The sequence below is a fragment of the Pseudopodoces humilis genome, chromosome 1 (genome assembly GCF_049639895.1).
Source record: "Pseudopodoces humilis isolate 2021_Gansu_Grassland_sample_001 chromosome 1, ASM4963989v1, whole genome shotgun sequence".
Classification (NCBI taxonomy): domain Eukaryota; kingdom Metazoa; phylum Chordata; class Aves; order Passeriformes; family Paridae; genus Pseudopodoces; species Pseudopodoces humilis.
This window is the reverse complement of record NC_142200.1, coordinates 25,998,517-26,015,446: the sequence shown is the minus strand read 5'-3', so window position 1 is coordinate 26,015,446 and position 16,930 is coordinate 25,998,517. Positions and strand designations below refer to the sequence as shown.

Here is a 16,930-nt window from a genome sequence, read left to right as displayed (position 1 = left end):
TACCTGTTGCTCTATTACATTATCTATAAAGATAGAGGGGAGAAAAAATATATTGGCAGACAGAGCCAATTTGTGTGCAATTCTATCCAAGTCATTAGGAAGCAGATATTAAATGTTTCAGTCACTAAGCCATAATTCAGTGCTTGGTACATCATCCATTCTTGTGGGTTTCTTCTTTCAGTGTTCAAGTGGCTGAGACCAGAGCTGTGTGTCTCTACTCTTTATTGATGTCCATCACCATGTACTGGAGTGTTTTAAAAATGAGGATGTGCTGAGAGGGAAAGGCAGATTGTTTGTTTGTTTGTTTGTTTTGAGGACAAATAATTTCTATGGGAATTTTTAGTTCCCATATTACTTTATTTATTATTATTTATATAGTTCCCCAAATGCAGTATTTGTCAAAATTGTCTTTCACTTAGCAAGCAAAAAAATAAATTGCTCTTTAACAGGAAATGAAAAAATGTGCTGTTCCAAACAGTAAAATTGTCTTCTTTCCCTCTTCCTTATTCTATGTATCTAGGCCTGCACAGATGCATTTTAAAAAGTTAAATGTCACAGTAACAGCAGATAAGGTGAAAACTTTTCTATTAATGTTTCCATGAAAGTTGATGAGCTCTGGATATATATGATTGTGAAAAAATATATATTCATTAACCTTATTTCATTAAGTATATTGCTCAGAGTTAATGGCCATACATATGATTTCTTACAAATCAGGTGACTTTTGATTAAACTTTGACTCTTGAAAGATAATTAGCATAGGAGAATAATCTACATAAATTAATTGCACTGGGACTCCCAGTGGAACTTCCACCCACACTTTATGCCCATGGGTCTTTGTTGTCTGCTTCAGGTCAGGCCTTGGCCACTGCCTGAGCTATGTCTAGGTGTGTCTACCTCCCGTTCTGTCTCTAGTTCTGTCTCCTAGACAGACTCTGGACCTCTCTTGCAGCCTTGTTTCCAGCCCTGTCACTGACCCTGTCTTTTTTGCTCCTGACTGGATTCCCTGGATGGACACTAAACCTGGTCCACCACTTTGCATTGTTGATGGAGTCTGTTGCTAGGATCTTGCTCTGCTTGCCAAAGTCTGAAATTCCAGGTAAGAAAATTCTACCACTATTTTGCCAATCTTGATTTCCATAACAATATCATAGAGTCATAGAATTGTTTGATTTCCAAGAGACCTTTAAAGATCATTTAGTCTATGCCATTTGGGCAGACACATTTCCCACTAGATCAAGTTGCACAGAGCCGTGTCAGGTCCAATCTGACCTTGAACATCTTCCAACAATGGGGAAGTTCTCACAGCTTCTCTGACAAACCAGTGTCTCACCACTCTCTTCACAAAACAATTTCATCCTCATATCTAGTCTCAATCTGCCCTCTTTAAAGTCATTAGTCCTTGTAGAATTGCATGACCAATCACAATTCTCTCAGCCTTTCCTCTCTGATTATTTTTGTGGCTTTCTCTAGACCAGGTCCATGTCTTGTACTGAGGACTCCAGAGCTGGATGCAGCACTTCTGGTAGAATCTCAGCAGGGTGGAGTAGACGAGGGTGAATCACTTCCCTCGACATGCTGGCCACACTTTTTTTGATGCAGCCCAGGATACAGGTGGATCTTGACTTCTGAGCACACATTGCCATCCCATGGCTAATTTTTCATTCACCAGTATATCTCCAAGTCCTTCTCTGCAGGTTTGCTCTCAATCTGTTCATCATGCAGGCTGTATAGATACTGGTGGTTAGGGTGACCCATGTGCAGGACATTACACTTGGTCCTTCTGAACTCCATGAGGTTTGTGCCACCTCTCACGCCTGTCGAGGTCCCTCTGGATGACATCCATTCCCTCCAGTTTCTAGGCTGCACCACACAGCTTGGTGTTGCCCAAGGGGTAGCACTTGTTACTGATCTTTGTTTGAGCAGTATCCAAATATGGATTAAACAGTAACAAAAGAGAAAACTCCTGGACATTGGGACTCTTAGTTGACTATCCTGACTGTCCTAACAGGCCTTGATATGGCTTTGACTAATATAACCAGCACTTTTCCTAATAACTCCCATGTATGGAAATAACTAGAAATTAGCAATAACCAAACTCTTCAGGAGGCATTTTGTATTGTTCTGGTTGGCCTCAGTGCTAGACAGTGGTTTGAGCATGTTTCATTTACTGCTACTTTTGTAAATCACATGTATCTATTTGACTCAAATTCTCAGCTCTTTTCAATCTGATAAAGGCAGTTGACTTCCCTAAAAATATTCTTGTTAGCAAATTTGAACACATAGACTCAATAAGGCAGTAATCTTGATCAGAAGCAGTGTCTAGACTGCCATGAACCTGAAGAAGCAATTAATTAATTTCTCTCAAATGTACATTTTAAAATAATTCTCCCTTCAGCTCTGACAGTCAAACAAATCTAGTTAGTTTAGCTTCATGCCAGTGCAATGACACCAGTGCCATGACTTCCAGACCCTATTGCAGAATTTAGTGGCTAACTGTTTTAGCAGTAGAATTTACCAAATATTTACTGTATTTTTAGAAGCTTTTGCTTAAATCAGACTGGATAGATATATCTGGATAGATACTTCTGAGTCAGAACACCTCTGAGAAAGCAATGTTTAATGTAAATATTTTTAATTTCCTTTTAAAAGACAGATTTTGTTTCTACTAATAAGCAACATACCCTTTTGTTTCATAAGCACATAGCAATTATGTTAACCATGGTTACAAGATTTACCAGTGGAACTGTAAGCATTGAATAACATATTGTATGATTAAAAAAAAGGAGATTCTTATCTAAGTTTTAATTTTTGACCTAGTGGTTCACATTGAAGTGACTAAGTTATTTATAACTTTTCCATTCTTTCTAGTCAGAGTTATTTTTAATTGCATCTATTATTTTATCGAGGCATGTGCAGTAGCATTTTGCTTGATTAATTCCAGGCACAAAGTTTGTCTTAGTAAAGGGGAGGAAACAGGTAATCATCTCTATAAATTAACTCCATGTCAGGGAAAGACTTTTTCTTTGTTTCATTAGAATAATCAAAACAATAGAAGGCAAAGACAAGCAGGAGGAGTTTCTACCCTGTTTTGTATTGAGCGTACGTGTTTTTCTCCACTCAAAGTGATCTCAAAAGGCAGAAACTTCATGATGCATAGAAATAGGCCATGTGAGAGTAAAGACTTGGAGCTGACTGACTAGGTAACAGCTTTGTGTAAAAGGATCTGAGGGTCTTAGTGGACGACAAATTGAACACAAATCCACAGTGTGTTCTTGCAGCAATGAAGTCTAACTACACACTCGGATTTAGAAAGAGTGCCAGAGGTACGGAGCAAGAGGATGAGAGGCAAAAGAAAAAAGTTAAAGCAAAGGAAAATTTAATTCCATTTAATTTTCATAATAAAGGTGGTCAAAGGTGGGCCAGATTGCCCAGAGAAACTATGGAACCTCCATGACAGAGGCATCAGGTGCACATTCAGCAAATCTGCAGATGACACCAAGCTGGGTGGTGTCATCTGCAGGCCCAAAGGAGAGCCAAAAGCATGATCAAAAGTCTGGAGCACCACTCCTATGAGGAAAGGCTGAGAGAGTTGAGGTTCTTCAGCCTGGGGAAGAGAAGGCTTCAGAAGACCTCATTGGTAGCCTTTTAGTATTTAAAAGGGCCCTGTGAGAAAGATGTGAGCAAACATTTTAGCAGGGGTTGTGACATGGCAAGGTTTAATGGTTTTAAATTTAGAGAAGGCAGATTTAGATTAAATATAAGGAAAAAATTTTTTACAATGTGAGTGGTGGAACACTGGCACCTGTTACCAGAGGTGTTGGATGCCTCATCCCTGGAAACATTCAAGTTCAGCTGGGATGGGGCTTTGAGCAACCTAATCCACTTATAGCTGTCCCTGCTCATTGCAGAGCGGTTAGACTTGATGATCTTTAAAGGTCCCTTCCAACCCAAAGAATTCTATGGTTCCATGAAACTATAAATCTCTGCTTCTGAAATTACTATTGACTATTCCAAGTTTGTTTTCTTCTAGGCTTCATATGTATTTCTATTTTCACAAAACAGTCACTGCAGCTTTTACAAAGGTTCATTGACCCTAGATTTTCCCCTGAAGGAATGCTACTGCTTCATTTATTTGTCTTTTCTCAGGCAGAGATAGTACTAATCTTCTTATTGTTGAGGCTAATGCTGATTTAATGGTATAACTAAAAAAAAATAAAAAGTACAGGGTAAAAAGTTTGAAGTCAGAATGATGTGACAAACATTCTAGTTTTGGGGCAGAATTCTGAGATTTTCTTTTTTGCTAAGATATAGTCATAATTCAGCAGCAACACTGCTAAAATTAGCATATAACTGTAGTTGAGCAAATTCTTTTTCTCATTCCAGCAATTTAGGATGATATACACAACAATCAAAAGCACATAATAAATGAATGCCTCATATATATGCTCATATAAATTGAAATAAACTTCATTAGATCCTTAGAGGAGGGACGTTTAAAGAACTGAAATATGGCACACAGAAATGTTAAGTCAGGATATCAGGTAGAACCTTCACATTTTTTTAATTTACTCACTTAGCATTCTCTTTCCCATCTTTGAGCTCATGCTCTTCCTGTTGAGTTGTCTTAGCTGGTTCAGTTGAGTTTTCAGGTTTTGAAGGCTCAGGTGCTTTCGCTGATTCTGTATCTAGAAAAAAGGTTTTAAATTTTGAAAATTAATTTTTAAAGAATTATAATAATACTTTTGAAGGAATCACAGCCTGTCTGACATTATTTCTTCAGTAGATAAGTACAAAAAAAACCAGCTTCTGGGACATGACCTTTGAACAATCTGCATAAATCTATTTCAGTGCTATCTGTTCACAGCATGTTTATGATATGTACTAATTTTCAAATATGCAGTTTACTCATAGGTTTTAACTAGATTCATCAGTAGCCAGTTCAACAATGGTCAATTTAGACAATTCTGTATTTATGAGGGACAAGAAGTCATCCAGAAAGGTAGAGGACAGATACATCTGTCCAGAAATGCCTCATGAAATAAAGAAAGCAATATGAAGAGTAGCTAATTTTATTATGAATAGAAATGCTAATAAAATGATCTGTACTTCAGTGTTTGTACTGCATCTAAGATGTTGCTTCAGCTGCCAGAACAGTACTGTTCATTGTTGAGTAAATTATGACTGAAATACACTATTAAGGATGTATGTTGTACTTTGTCTAGCATATTTCTTAACTTCTGTTACTAGCAGCTTTTTGAAAGTCATCTAAGTAGGAAGTCTGAAGAGTTTGAAGCAAATGGCACGACCTCATGCCATTTAAGTGGCCTTAAGCCATGCTTTCTTATAATTAGTCCCATGTCTTTTTTTCAAACTTTCACATTGAAAAATAATTTGATAGGTCTCATCAGTCTGACACTTTGCATAATGGAGGAACAAGCTCAGCCTTCACAAATACCTTAATATGATAGAGGAAAAGGCTTGACAGCAAAGCATGACAGCAAATAAATCAGAAGCCTGTTGTATGTGCTGTATTTTGAGACAGGTCAAAGAAAATCAAACCTTGAATATTTTAGATGGATAGTGTAAAATTGCTTTTCTGATAGTTAAACTCCATATTTAGAGAGCCATTCCTTTAAAAGGAGTTAAAAATTCCAGCACTTGTTGCAGTTTATTCTCCCTTTTGAATTCATGGTTTGTAGTATCCCAGTTCTCCCTGCCTTGACTCCACAATCAAAAAAGCCAGGTACTCAATGAAGAGTGACAGCAAAGCTAATCTCAACATTTCTGTAATCACCTTGTTTTGGGATTTTTCTTTGTTATAGTAGTTACTCCTACTGTATCTATACTAACATGGGACACAATCTGATATGAACAATTAGAGCAGTGAAATGGTGCTGAAAGCATTGCATTGAATTGTTATCTGTCAGACATAAATATCCGGCAAATCTGGCAGATATATTTCAAATGAGGTGTATTGAGATCCACTGAAATTAGTGACAATCAGCAGCTTGAGTAAAGTAGTTTGACTTGTGGAGTTATTCTCCTGGTTTGGTTTTATTCTAAAGAAATCAAGTTATAAGTTCCTAAAGGCTTTGGGGTTTCTTTTTGGTGGGGAAAAAAAAGAAAATCAGGGGACAAGGAAGAGGGTTTTGTTATAAGGGCATTCTTCATTGAAACAAAATACCAGCATAGTCACACTGTTTAGCGTAACAGGCTCCTGAATAAGACTGTGGAGTGACATGTATGAGAAGCAAAAATCACCAAGTGAAAAATATATGGTGCTTGCACATAAACATTTCAATGCAGAGGATAATAACTTCTAAGTTTGATAGATATTCTCAAAATATTCAGTCTGATGTCTGAACCCACACTGACCATTAAACGCTGACTGCATTCAGACTGAAGGAAAACCTTGCAATCCCACGAATATTCCAAATTTTCACATATGAGGATTCATAAATTTCTAGCAGGGATTATTTGTGTTCATATTAGGATATCAGGGTCTAGCACCACTACTAGTTGTGTGTCAAATTTTAGTTTTCTCTTTCTGTGTGAAATTGAGAGGTCTATCTGCATAGTCACATTTCAAAAAAAAGCAAATCCGTTGCTCTTCACTTGAATCTAGCTTGTAGTCTTCTAACTTATGAAACCAGGCCAAAAGAAATTTCCTTAAGAACAGTGTGGCAGTAATTTAAGGGAAAATTTAGAATACAACTGTTGGTTTCCAGAATAAATAATGATCCATTGGGTAGGTGGTGGGCTTGCAGGACAGCTTTGCATAACTTTGGTCAAGGCGGTAAAATCATGAGTGAGAAAAAAGGCAAAATCATGCCAAGGCACCAACAATGAATGCAATTTTCAAAACATACAGATCCATGCTTACTCAACAAAATAAAGGGTTTGAGTTTCTCTGAATTATTTGCATTCCCATTGTACTGGCGTATAGGTGGATGAAGTTCCCAATGCATTAGTAGTGGGAGCTGAGGAATGCAGCCCACTGGTGTCCACACATTCTAGGTACTTGGCCTTCCCATAGGATAATATATTTTAAAACTGTCTTGGGATAAGTTTGACTGATTTAAGATTGAAGGGGAAAGTGACAGTTGTGGAAGTATTATTTTGTGGGAAAAACGCTGCTTAATGGAATCCCTCCAAATAAATCTGATTAAATTTAGAGGTCCACTGAAATCATACCAGTGATCTGGAGCCTAGGAGCCCAAGGAACAAGGAACAAGATGCAATTTATTGGACCTATTGTTTACCTCTCTTAGATAAATTTTTAGATATTAAGATATGAATAAACGTCAGCAGCTGGAGAGTAGCACTCTGAGTGCAGAACAGAAAAAGTGCTTTTGCTTTGCTATATTTCAGGAAGGGAAGAATTTCTTTCCTAGAATTCCCAGCCAGCTCCACTGCCTTCAGTACCAATCTGACCAGTATCATATCTATGCTTCCCCTGGTTGGATGTATGTAAAAGTAGAACTTGTCATAGCTCGCAGTTACTAATAGAAAAATAAAGAGTTTCCTGGGCTTCTTCTTTTGTCTGTTCAAAGGCACATTTTAGTTCAAATTAATCATCAGCTGACATAATCTTATTTAATTTTGAATCCACAATATATTGTTTTACAGGGTGATTCATAAAACATTGATTCACATTTATCTTCTTTTTCTTTGGTGGAAGCAGTATTTCCATCAGAACACCCATGCATAATGTCTATTTTATATTAATTAAATATATATGGTCAAATACTTCTTTCTACTGCTAACTTAGTGACTTTTGCAAAAATGTTATTTTAAAATACGCTGATACTTAAAAACTACTGTATGATTGCACAATGATAGCGTAGTACTAATTATAGAGTTGCTATGTATGTAATACAGTTGTAAATGTTTCCACTCATGTCTGATGTTTATTAACAGGATTAATGTAAGCAAAGTTGATTTAAAGAACATTTATGTTGTTCTTTTTGTTCCGTCAGTAATAAAAAATAATCCTGCAAATCTGATTGGCCTGAACTATCTTGACCTGTTTTCCAATACTTGGCAGAAGCACAGAAGAGAATTAGTCATGGTAGACAAAAAGACAAAGATAAAGGAATACTTCATATTTCTTCTGCTGAATACATGGTTGGTTGCTTGAAAACTTTGTGTAGCTTGATGTTTGTGCTCTGTGCTGGTTTCAGCTGGGGTAGAGTTAATTTTCTTCACAGTGGGGCCATGTTTGGACTTGTGCCGAGCAGGGTTGATAACATCGAGATATTTTTTATTGTTGCTAAGCAGGGCTTAGGCCTTTCCTGCTGTTTATACTGCCATACTGGAGAGGAAACTGGGGCTGGGAAAGACACAGCTGACCCAAACTCACCAAAGGGGGATATTCCAGGCCATATGACACTTTTTATACTGCTCAGTAAATGGACTGGGGGAAAGAAGTAGGACGGAAGTTTGGAGTGAACAGTATCCATCTACCCAAGTTGCACAGGATTAGAACCCTGCTTTCCTGGACATTCCTGTCAATGGGAAGAGAATTAATTCCTTGTTTTGCTGTTCTTGTGTGCATGGATTTTGCCTTTTCTAAAAAACTGATGAAATGTCCCAACCCACAAGTTTTATAGCTTTTACTCTTCCAATTCTCTCCCCAGTTCTGCCAGCTGGGGAGTTAGTAAGAGGCTGTGTAGGGCTTGATTGCTGGCTGGGGCTAAACTACAACATGCTTACATGATGAAATTAATTTAGTCAATATACAAACAGCAGTGGCAATTTTAATGGTTCATGGAAACACTGGAGGGTAGACAGCATTGTTTGAAACAGGAAACATTTTATAAAGACATGGGTAGAGTCTGCTAGTAGGAGGAAGAGTGATTAATGTTTGAGCAATTTGTTCTTTCTAGAAGTGATGTATATGCCTTAGAAACATAATTTTAAGCCCTTAAAATCAGTGATTTTTTTGGGACATTTCCTCTTTTTGCAAAGTGTTAAGTATTTAAAAATATTCTAGAAGTCTCAAATTGTCTTTTAATTGGTATTGCCTGCAAAGTAACAGAGAGCAGGTTTTCTTGAATAGCTGGAGTAAAAACTGACTTTGCATTTGGAGAAATTGAATGGGAATAAGAGAGCCAGTCTGAAACTCCCTGTGATACTTCTGACATAGTTAACCACTTGCCTGATTGTCCTTGCCTCATAGAGATGTTCTTGAGCAATCCAAAAAAATGTCTTTAGGCTCACAAAGATCTCAAGAAAAAAATGCAAAAACCAAGAAACCTATGGATGAAAGACAGAAAAGACTTCAGCTCTGAAATTAAAAAATGCACACCTTTGTGAATTTAAAAGCAACATTTTTTGAACAAATGCTATGTGCAGGGAAAAAAAGGTCCAGAAATCAGCAGAGGTGAAATAAAACAATCAGCAAGTAGGTCTATCATAACTCAACCTGCATCTTCAGTGTATAACAAAAGTATTATTTATTTTCTATAAAGAAAGAAAGATTGTATGAAGAAGTTGAGTTTATTTTCCTAGCATTTAGATCTGTCACTCATGTGAAAAATGAAGATCTGAGAGGAATTAAAAGACTTCACATCAGCAGGAGTGGAAGCAAGCTGATTAAACATATTCAAGTCCTTGGTAATCTCTAAAAAAAAACATTTTATGGGAATAATAGCTGCCTGTTTTCTGAGTGCCAGTGACGAACATAAAGGATAAGGCAACAAGGAATAAGATTATTTCAAAGTTGCTTTGGATTGGCAGGTTTAGTTCATTGGGCTGCAGCTTATAAAATCACATACTTCATTTGTGTTTTTTGAAATAAAAACCACTTATTTAAGTCTGGATTTCCTGGTGCTAAGGGACAGGCTTTGTAAAGCTGCTTTGGAACAGCTTAAGAGTCAAATTCATAACAGGCCAAACAGAGGTTTTTAGCTGCAAAATTTCCCATTTAATTCAAATCACCCTTCTCAGAGGTTTAACTCAGTTGTAGTCCATGCAGAGTGAATTGGTACCTAATTAACCAGAATTAGCCAAGGTTTTACAGCACAGGATTTTGGTACCCTCAATAAATACATCTGCTTTATTTCTATTTCCAGGAAGAGAGAGCAACCGTATTCTGTATAACAGCTAGTGATCTAGACTCTTCTCTGAGAAGATCTTGGCTCCGTGGCCTCATTCATTTGCAATAGGGTCAAATACTTGTTGGGAGGATTTTTTCCCCCCTTTTAAAATTATTTAACAATTGTTATATAAATACATACTGAAATAAAAGTCCTTCATTCTTCCTGCAGGGTTACTGTTTTGATTAACTTCTAGGTTCATTCCATGATGCATGTTTAGGTGAGTTACATGCTCCATGTCACATTCTGACTTCTTGGATTCCACAGGGTTTTGCATTGCTTTCTGCATGATGGCCCAGAGGCTGGCAAGGCCAGGGAACCTCCTCCCACACCTCTCTAGGTTTTACACAGGTAGTTAGGCAGCTCTACAGGAGTGTGAGAGATGGGTTTGAACTCTTATTATGAAAGAAGCAAGGTGTAACAGGCAGGCTAATATATGAGAGGGAGCATCTATCAACAGCTTCTGATTTTACTTTTTATCTTAGTGGAAGAGTGACTGTTCCTCATGTACCTGAACAGAAGAGGGTCTGGAGAGGATTGAAATTCCTTTGGAGCAGCCCTTCCTCTGCAGTGCTGCACTGCTTACTTGAGATACTTTCCAAAACATATAGGCTCTGAAGATACTAAATATCACTGAAGATTAACATGGTAATTTCCCAGAAGGGAGGTCCTGTCTGCTTTATGATCCAGAGGTGCAATTGCAGCATGTGTAGAAATACCTATGATGGTTTTATTTTAGCTTTCTCACTCAAGTCCTACCAAGAAAAAAGCAGTGTCAATATGCACTTTAGTAAAAGCTGAAAAAATGTGATTGTGATTCTGGAAAACATATTTGAGACACTTGTTTCAAGTGACACATGTCTCTACTAAATAGTTTTGTGATTTAGTAAAAGATCAAAACCCAGAATATTGGAAGCAGATTAATTTCTAGTGCAGGAAAAATGTAAAGATGAGGACAGACTTAAAAAATATGAAAATGTAATTGGAAAGAATCAAACTGGAATTATCCATCAGGAGGATGAAAGAAATTATAAACCAGAGAATGATAATGCAGTCACCAGCTAGCAGGTGGAGGCTGGATGTGTCCTTTTAAAGAGCATAACCACCAAGAAAGCTATTGAATAGCAGTGGGTAAAACAAGGGAAGCATTTGTACAGCCAGTCAATTATGGGAGGTGATAAACATGCAAAGAAATTATAGCAATTGGATTCAATATCACAGAGAACCTGTAATTAGGTGAATCACACTTTGTTAAGAACACAAAAAAAATGCAGGGAATAAATTAAAAAAATTAATCCATTATGGAACAAACTGACTAAGCACAAAGAATTAATTACATAGTGAACTAATTATGCAAAGCAAGCTAGTGAGAGAGAGGGCAACTGAAGAGGTGGAGATAGGGCAATGAGTAGCCAACAAAGAAGCCAAAAGTACCAGATGTTCCTGACTGACCTAAGTGGCCAAGTTTTAATCAAACAGGCTCCAGTGGTACTTCCTGCTGGATTATCATGTGTGCTGGAAACATTGTGCTGTTTTGTGAAGTACATGGAGAAAGGGAGAAGGTAATGACTGGTTTTGGTCATGTGAAAAGAAGGGGGGGTGAAGATAAGCTCTACTCAGAATATTGATTTGTACTTAGCACGATGGCTCTGCAAACTTATACTATGATTAAGGGTTTTACTGGTGTATTTTATTTTGATTATAACAGAGAAAGTAATGAAAGACCTTGGAAAGACTTTTCTCTAACACATTTGAAGTTCTCCATTTAGCTGATCTGCCTTAACTAATGCTGTTTGAGCCCTGGCTGTGCTTTTAATAATTTCTCCAAATTTCTACATACAGCATAAAATGCTTTCTCTAGTCTCTCCTCTGCTTACCCACACAAATTCTCATTTACTTCTTTCAGAAGATAACCACATGAGTTTTGGTCTGACATAAGGTCACAGAATTTTGCAGAAGTTTTATCTAGACCCTCCTGTGAACCGCTTTAGACCCACCTCCATTTTCTGTCCAGAGATAAAGAAGTTCCTTATTTGGCTCAGATGACAGAGACTTACATTCAGGGTGGTGAAATTCCTAAGCTTCTCTTTAGGTGTGGTCCCTGTGTAAATTTTCTGGTTTGTATAGCCATTGTCTAACTCATTCATACCCTCAGTGCCTTGCAGCTGTTTGAAAATGAGACTTGAAGTGCCTTCCAAAATTAATTAATTAATTCCCCCAAAAAACATGGAGCCTGTGATATTATAATTTCCTGAAGTAATTAATGGTGTAGTTGCTACTATACCAACACTTACATTTTAAAAGGAAAAAAAGTAGTTTTAAACTCCAAAATATATCTTAATGAGTTATACTGATTTGTAAAATTACATTAAGTTTTTAATAGAAATAAAAAGAATTTCTACAGTGATATTCCATTCTGTGAAAGGATAGCATCTGTGACTTAATTTTGCTAAAAAGTCTAATATAAAATTTGTTTTTTTCCATTGTTACTACAGTTAATTCATGTCAGACTTTGTTTTCCCTTGATTTCATGCTACAGACATTATATAACAGGATAATTGCATTAAATGGACTTTGCTTGAAATTTCATTATATGAAGAAAGAAATTATGACACTTGCCATGATTGCACAAACACAAGTAAGGAATATGGAAGTTTCCTTATAATCTTTTTCCACTTGCTCCACTCTGCTTAGATTATTTTAATCACAGAAAGCTGAAGATTCCTCAGTCTTTGCTTTGCTGCAAATATTTTTAGCAGCATTGCTTTGTGTTTGTTTGTTTGGGTTTTTTTTTTTTGGTTTGGAATGGCTGTTCAGTGAAATATTTGAATGTCAGGTAGTTTCAAGTCTGTCTTGTTTTTTCTGGTACATGTGAGAAGTATCACTTAAAGAACCATTAAAAATATGCTTTTTTCTTCTTAAGCTACTAAATACCTTTATTTTAACATTTCTAAGAAGTCAAATTGCAGTAAGGAAAAATAGAGCTTCCTCAACTAACTGATCAGAGGGGGAAAGCTCATTTTGGTGGGGGACTGTGCTTGAAAGGTTGTTGCCTTTTGTTACTGTTGGATACTGTTCCTGTACTTGTACCAAATCATTCGCCTGGGGTCAATGACAATTCAGAAATCTTAGTTTTTTCTACAAATAAAAAATAAGAGCTCCTGGCAGAGCACTAGGAAGAGCAAGAGTTTTATTTACAATCGTATAGACTATACATATACTGTGTCCCAATAGTCTTTGAAAACTCATAAATAGCTTATTACTGACCTTGTTGCTTTGGTACAGGCTCTGCTTTATTGTTGGCCTCTGCTTTCTGTGGTTCATTTGTTGTTTTATTTTCATCCTTAAAAAAATACACAAGGTTAAAAACCGTAGATTGTCATTGTTGAGAATAATAAGGATGGTTTGATGTCTGCAACGTTTTTGTAGGAATTTGATTGAGCTGCCAAACACTGACCATTGTTCCTGGGTGTTCTGCGTGTATCCAGATGGATTTGCCAAAGGACTTGTGATGGATATTGAAATTAAAAACTGATATCTTCACATCCTCGGTGCAAACCCAGTTTCTTAGCTTGGAGTTCTGCTGCTGCCTGTTGGCAGAGCTGACTTGTTCAGCTCTGCCTCTCACAAGCCACTGTGTATCTCTGAGTTAGACATGATTCTGCCTAAACCTTCTGTTGGGCCAGCACACCTGGTGTACTTTGAGCTGCCTTACCACAGCGACAGGTCTCAATCTCTACAAAATACTGAGGTGGTATCAACTTTCACTGCAAAAAATTAACTTCCTCCCACACTTGCTGACCTAGATCCATTAACTAAATCTTGTGTGCCTGTACCTTGATTCATCTCAGTTTTAACAGGGTGGCCTTTGGAGGAAGGAGTGAGATGTGCATGGGGAGTCCTAGGCGTTCACAATCCTACATAACAGCATTGTGCTAATCAAGCCCATGAGCATTTGCTACCCATATAGCATCCTATAGTCTCCTATAAAATATAGGAGTTTTCCTGCTGTGCAGCTTACTTATTAATAGGGAAGGATGATTGATTGTATCAGCATATGGAAAAATTATTTGGCATCAGGAGGTTTCAGGTCTTCATGCACTTTTTATTTTTTCCTTCCCTAGGTCAGTGACCATCCTTCTGTTTGTGTTTCTGAGAATAAATTTGGGCTTGTTTCTTTTCTATGAAAATATTTGTGTTTTCCTGTCTGTTTTTATTTGGAGAGCCAGGCACGGAAGTTCTAATATACATATGTATAGAGTACTGAATTATAAATTTTATATATATATTTATTTGTATGTATATTAAAATTCCAATCAAAGTCTGTGCATACTCAAGGTTCTTGCATGATGTTTTGTTGTAAGGGATGTTTTCTTTGTTTCAAGCTCTCTCCTAATACATAAATACATAAATACATAAATTAGTGCATTAATTAGTATAGTAATAAGTTACCAGATATTATATATTTCTCTTTATTCTTTACTCTTTAGATGGTATCTCCCTGCAGGCAGGAAATGTCTTAATCCTTAATCCATTCTTGTGCCTCCATTTTAGCAGTGTTTTGAAGAGTGTAGGCTGATGGTGATACAACCTGAATGTTGCCCTGATGTACGATATTATTCTTGCCAAAAGAGTAATCCTTGTCCCCAGTGAAATCTAAATATATCTGTTTTGCTAAAGAGTTTTGCCAAGTGAGATATCAGCCTGCACAGAACTAACCTGTCGATATTCAGGAGCTTTCTTCTTTTAAAACAGCATTTTATTGACACAAGAATAGTGAACTGTGAAAGAAGCATGAACAATGCAGTATATAAAGATTATTGAACACAGATATTTTTGCCATTTTTTGTGGATGGCAGTATGGATACACCCGCTTACTTAAAATTATCTTTATAATGGAGGAATTTTGATTGTTTCAATAAGCATGAATGATTAGTAGCTCAGGCTGATACTAAAGAACCCTTTTCACTTCCCTAATTATTTGCTGAAACCATAAATCATTGCCATTTTGTCTTGTAAAGTTCTGATAATGTCAAGCTGGAAAAAACAAACACTTCTTGGGAAATTATTGGGAAAAAATAAAAATTCAAAGGCAATGAGAGAAGGAGTACTTATCCTTTTGCTTCAGTTTAAAATATTTCATTTATTAAATAGAAAAGAATGAATTAACTTTTACAGTGAAGAACTACTATATAAAAATAGAGACTGTAAACTAATACGACTTTATTTTTCCAAGAGGATTTACATTATCAAAACCAAGCTGAAAAAAAAGACCTCCTTAAAAAGCTACTAAATAACTTTGTCTTTCCAGTGGTTATCAGGAAGCAGGCTGATATATACCTGCATGACATTCTAATATTCAGAAAGGACACACTGACATTTCTTGCCAGAAGGAAACAAGATGCATAAAAATATATCATCATATGAAAAGCAGCAGCAGTACCTGTATCTCTAATTCTCCATTTGCAATGTTGATCACGACCTCTCATAAGCCTGTACTATTTCAGGTTAGCCCTAGCTGAAAGCAGCTTTCAAAAGGAGAAAATTATATTTTCTCCATAAAGAAAAGATGGTAGGGTGTAGGAGAATAAAGACATTTATTTCATTTTTCTAAATAAAGATTGATAGCATATTCAGTAAGTATATTTTGAATTCTAACCTTTGGCATTTACTTGCATAAATACCTACTACAAACAAAAATATAGTATTAGAGAATCTATAATAGACAAGTAAAACCATACCTGGCCTGTTGATGCCTTTGGTGGTGGAGGGGCACCTTCTTTCTTGCAATCTGTTATCTCAGGTGCTAATTTTGGTCTAGAAAATACTGATTTTAGTTTTCTGAACATCTTGCCCCTTCAGCTGCCCTGAAGCTTCAATAAGTCTTTTACCATGAACAGGTTTATAGCACATGTTTTCTTGCCATCGGTAATCAAGCCAATTAGACAGTTAATCAGGTTTAGGTCTGATTAGTGCCTTAAAGAAATTTCTTGCATGGTCTACTTCAGTGACCTTTTTTGGTCATCATTAGCCTCTTTTCTTTTTATCTTTTAGAATAAGTTATTTGTAAGTTATTTTTAGTCTTGACAGGTGCATCATATACAGTTCCACTTTTCATGCAAAATGTCAGAGGAGAGTGATTTTTGTCTTTTTAGGATAAAGAAGTGTCTAATCTTTTATGTATTGGATATTAAGCATTTAATTTATGTTCAGAGATAAGGTTTTATGCTGTTAGCATATCTGTAATTTAACCAGGAAATGAAAATATTTAATTAATAAATAACCAAAAATACTATACCTGATGTCTCAAAAAGTTTAATTTCTTTTCAGTCCTGAACTTATTTTTGAGTGAATGACAAAAAAGTCTTCTCTTGGTGTTTGTTTTAGCAACTTTCTACCTTGTCTCATTTTTCTTATTTTGAAACATGGAAAAAAATTCCTTTCATTTTCTAATGTGTTTACAGGCAATACAACTTTTTGCTTAGCTAAAATTTTGACAAGAATAAGTGTTAGGTGAGTGGTAATTCTATAAATTAGTAAAATAAAGTTAATGACTGGGAGCTGATATTGAAGTTCTATCGGCTTAAGGTCATCCTATATAAATCAGTTATGGTTTAATTTATAGGTAAATACAGTTTCAAGCATCTTTAATGCAATTTAGATTAAGCTCCTGTTACCAAGGATCTTTACAAATTAATTGTCTCTTTCTACCCTTAATTTCACTTTATGTATTACTAGTCCATGTCTTCTCTTTGAGCTTTGAATTTGAGCTCAAATTGCTTACAATTGACTTATGCTGATCACCAAGGCACCAAGAAATACAGAAA

General features: G+C 36.3%; 1 protein-coding gene across 1 annotated transcript in view; it reads right to left on the bottom strand.

Annotated features, from left to right (window-relative positions):
* CNGB3 (cyclic nucleotide gated channel subunit beta 3) overlaps positions 1-15,981 on the bottom strand; it is a 59,486-nt gene extending 43,505 nt beyond the window's left edge. Inside the window, exons 1-3 of the mRNA XM_014253259.2 lie at positions 15,845-15,981; positions 13,371-13,446; positions 4,577-4,688 (exon numbers count right to left, since the gene is read on the bottom strand). Of these exons, the coding sequence (XP_014108734.1) occupies positions 4,577-4,688; positions 13,371-13,446; positions 15,845-15,952 (296 nt within the window). The 5' untranslated portion in view covers positions 15,953-15,981. The remainder of the gene's footprint in view (positions 1-4,576; positions 4,689-13,370; positions 13,447-15,844) is intronic.
* Positions 15,982-16,930: the final 949 nt, after the last annotated feature.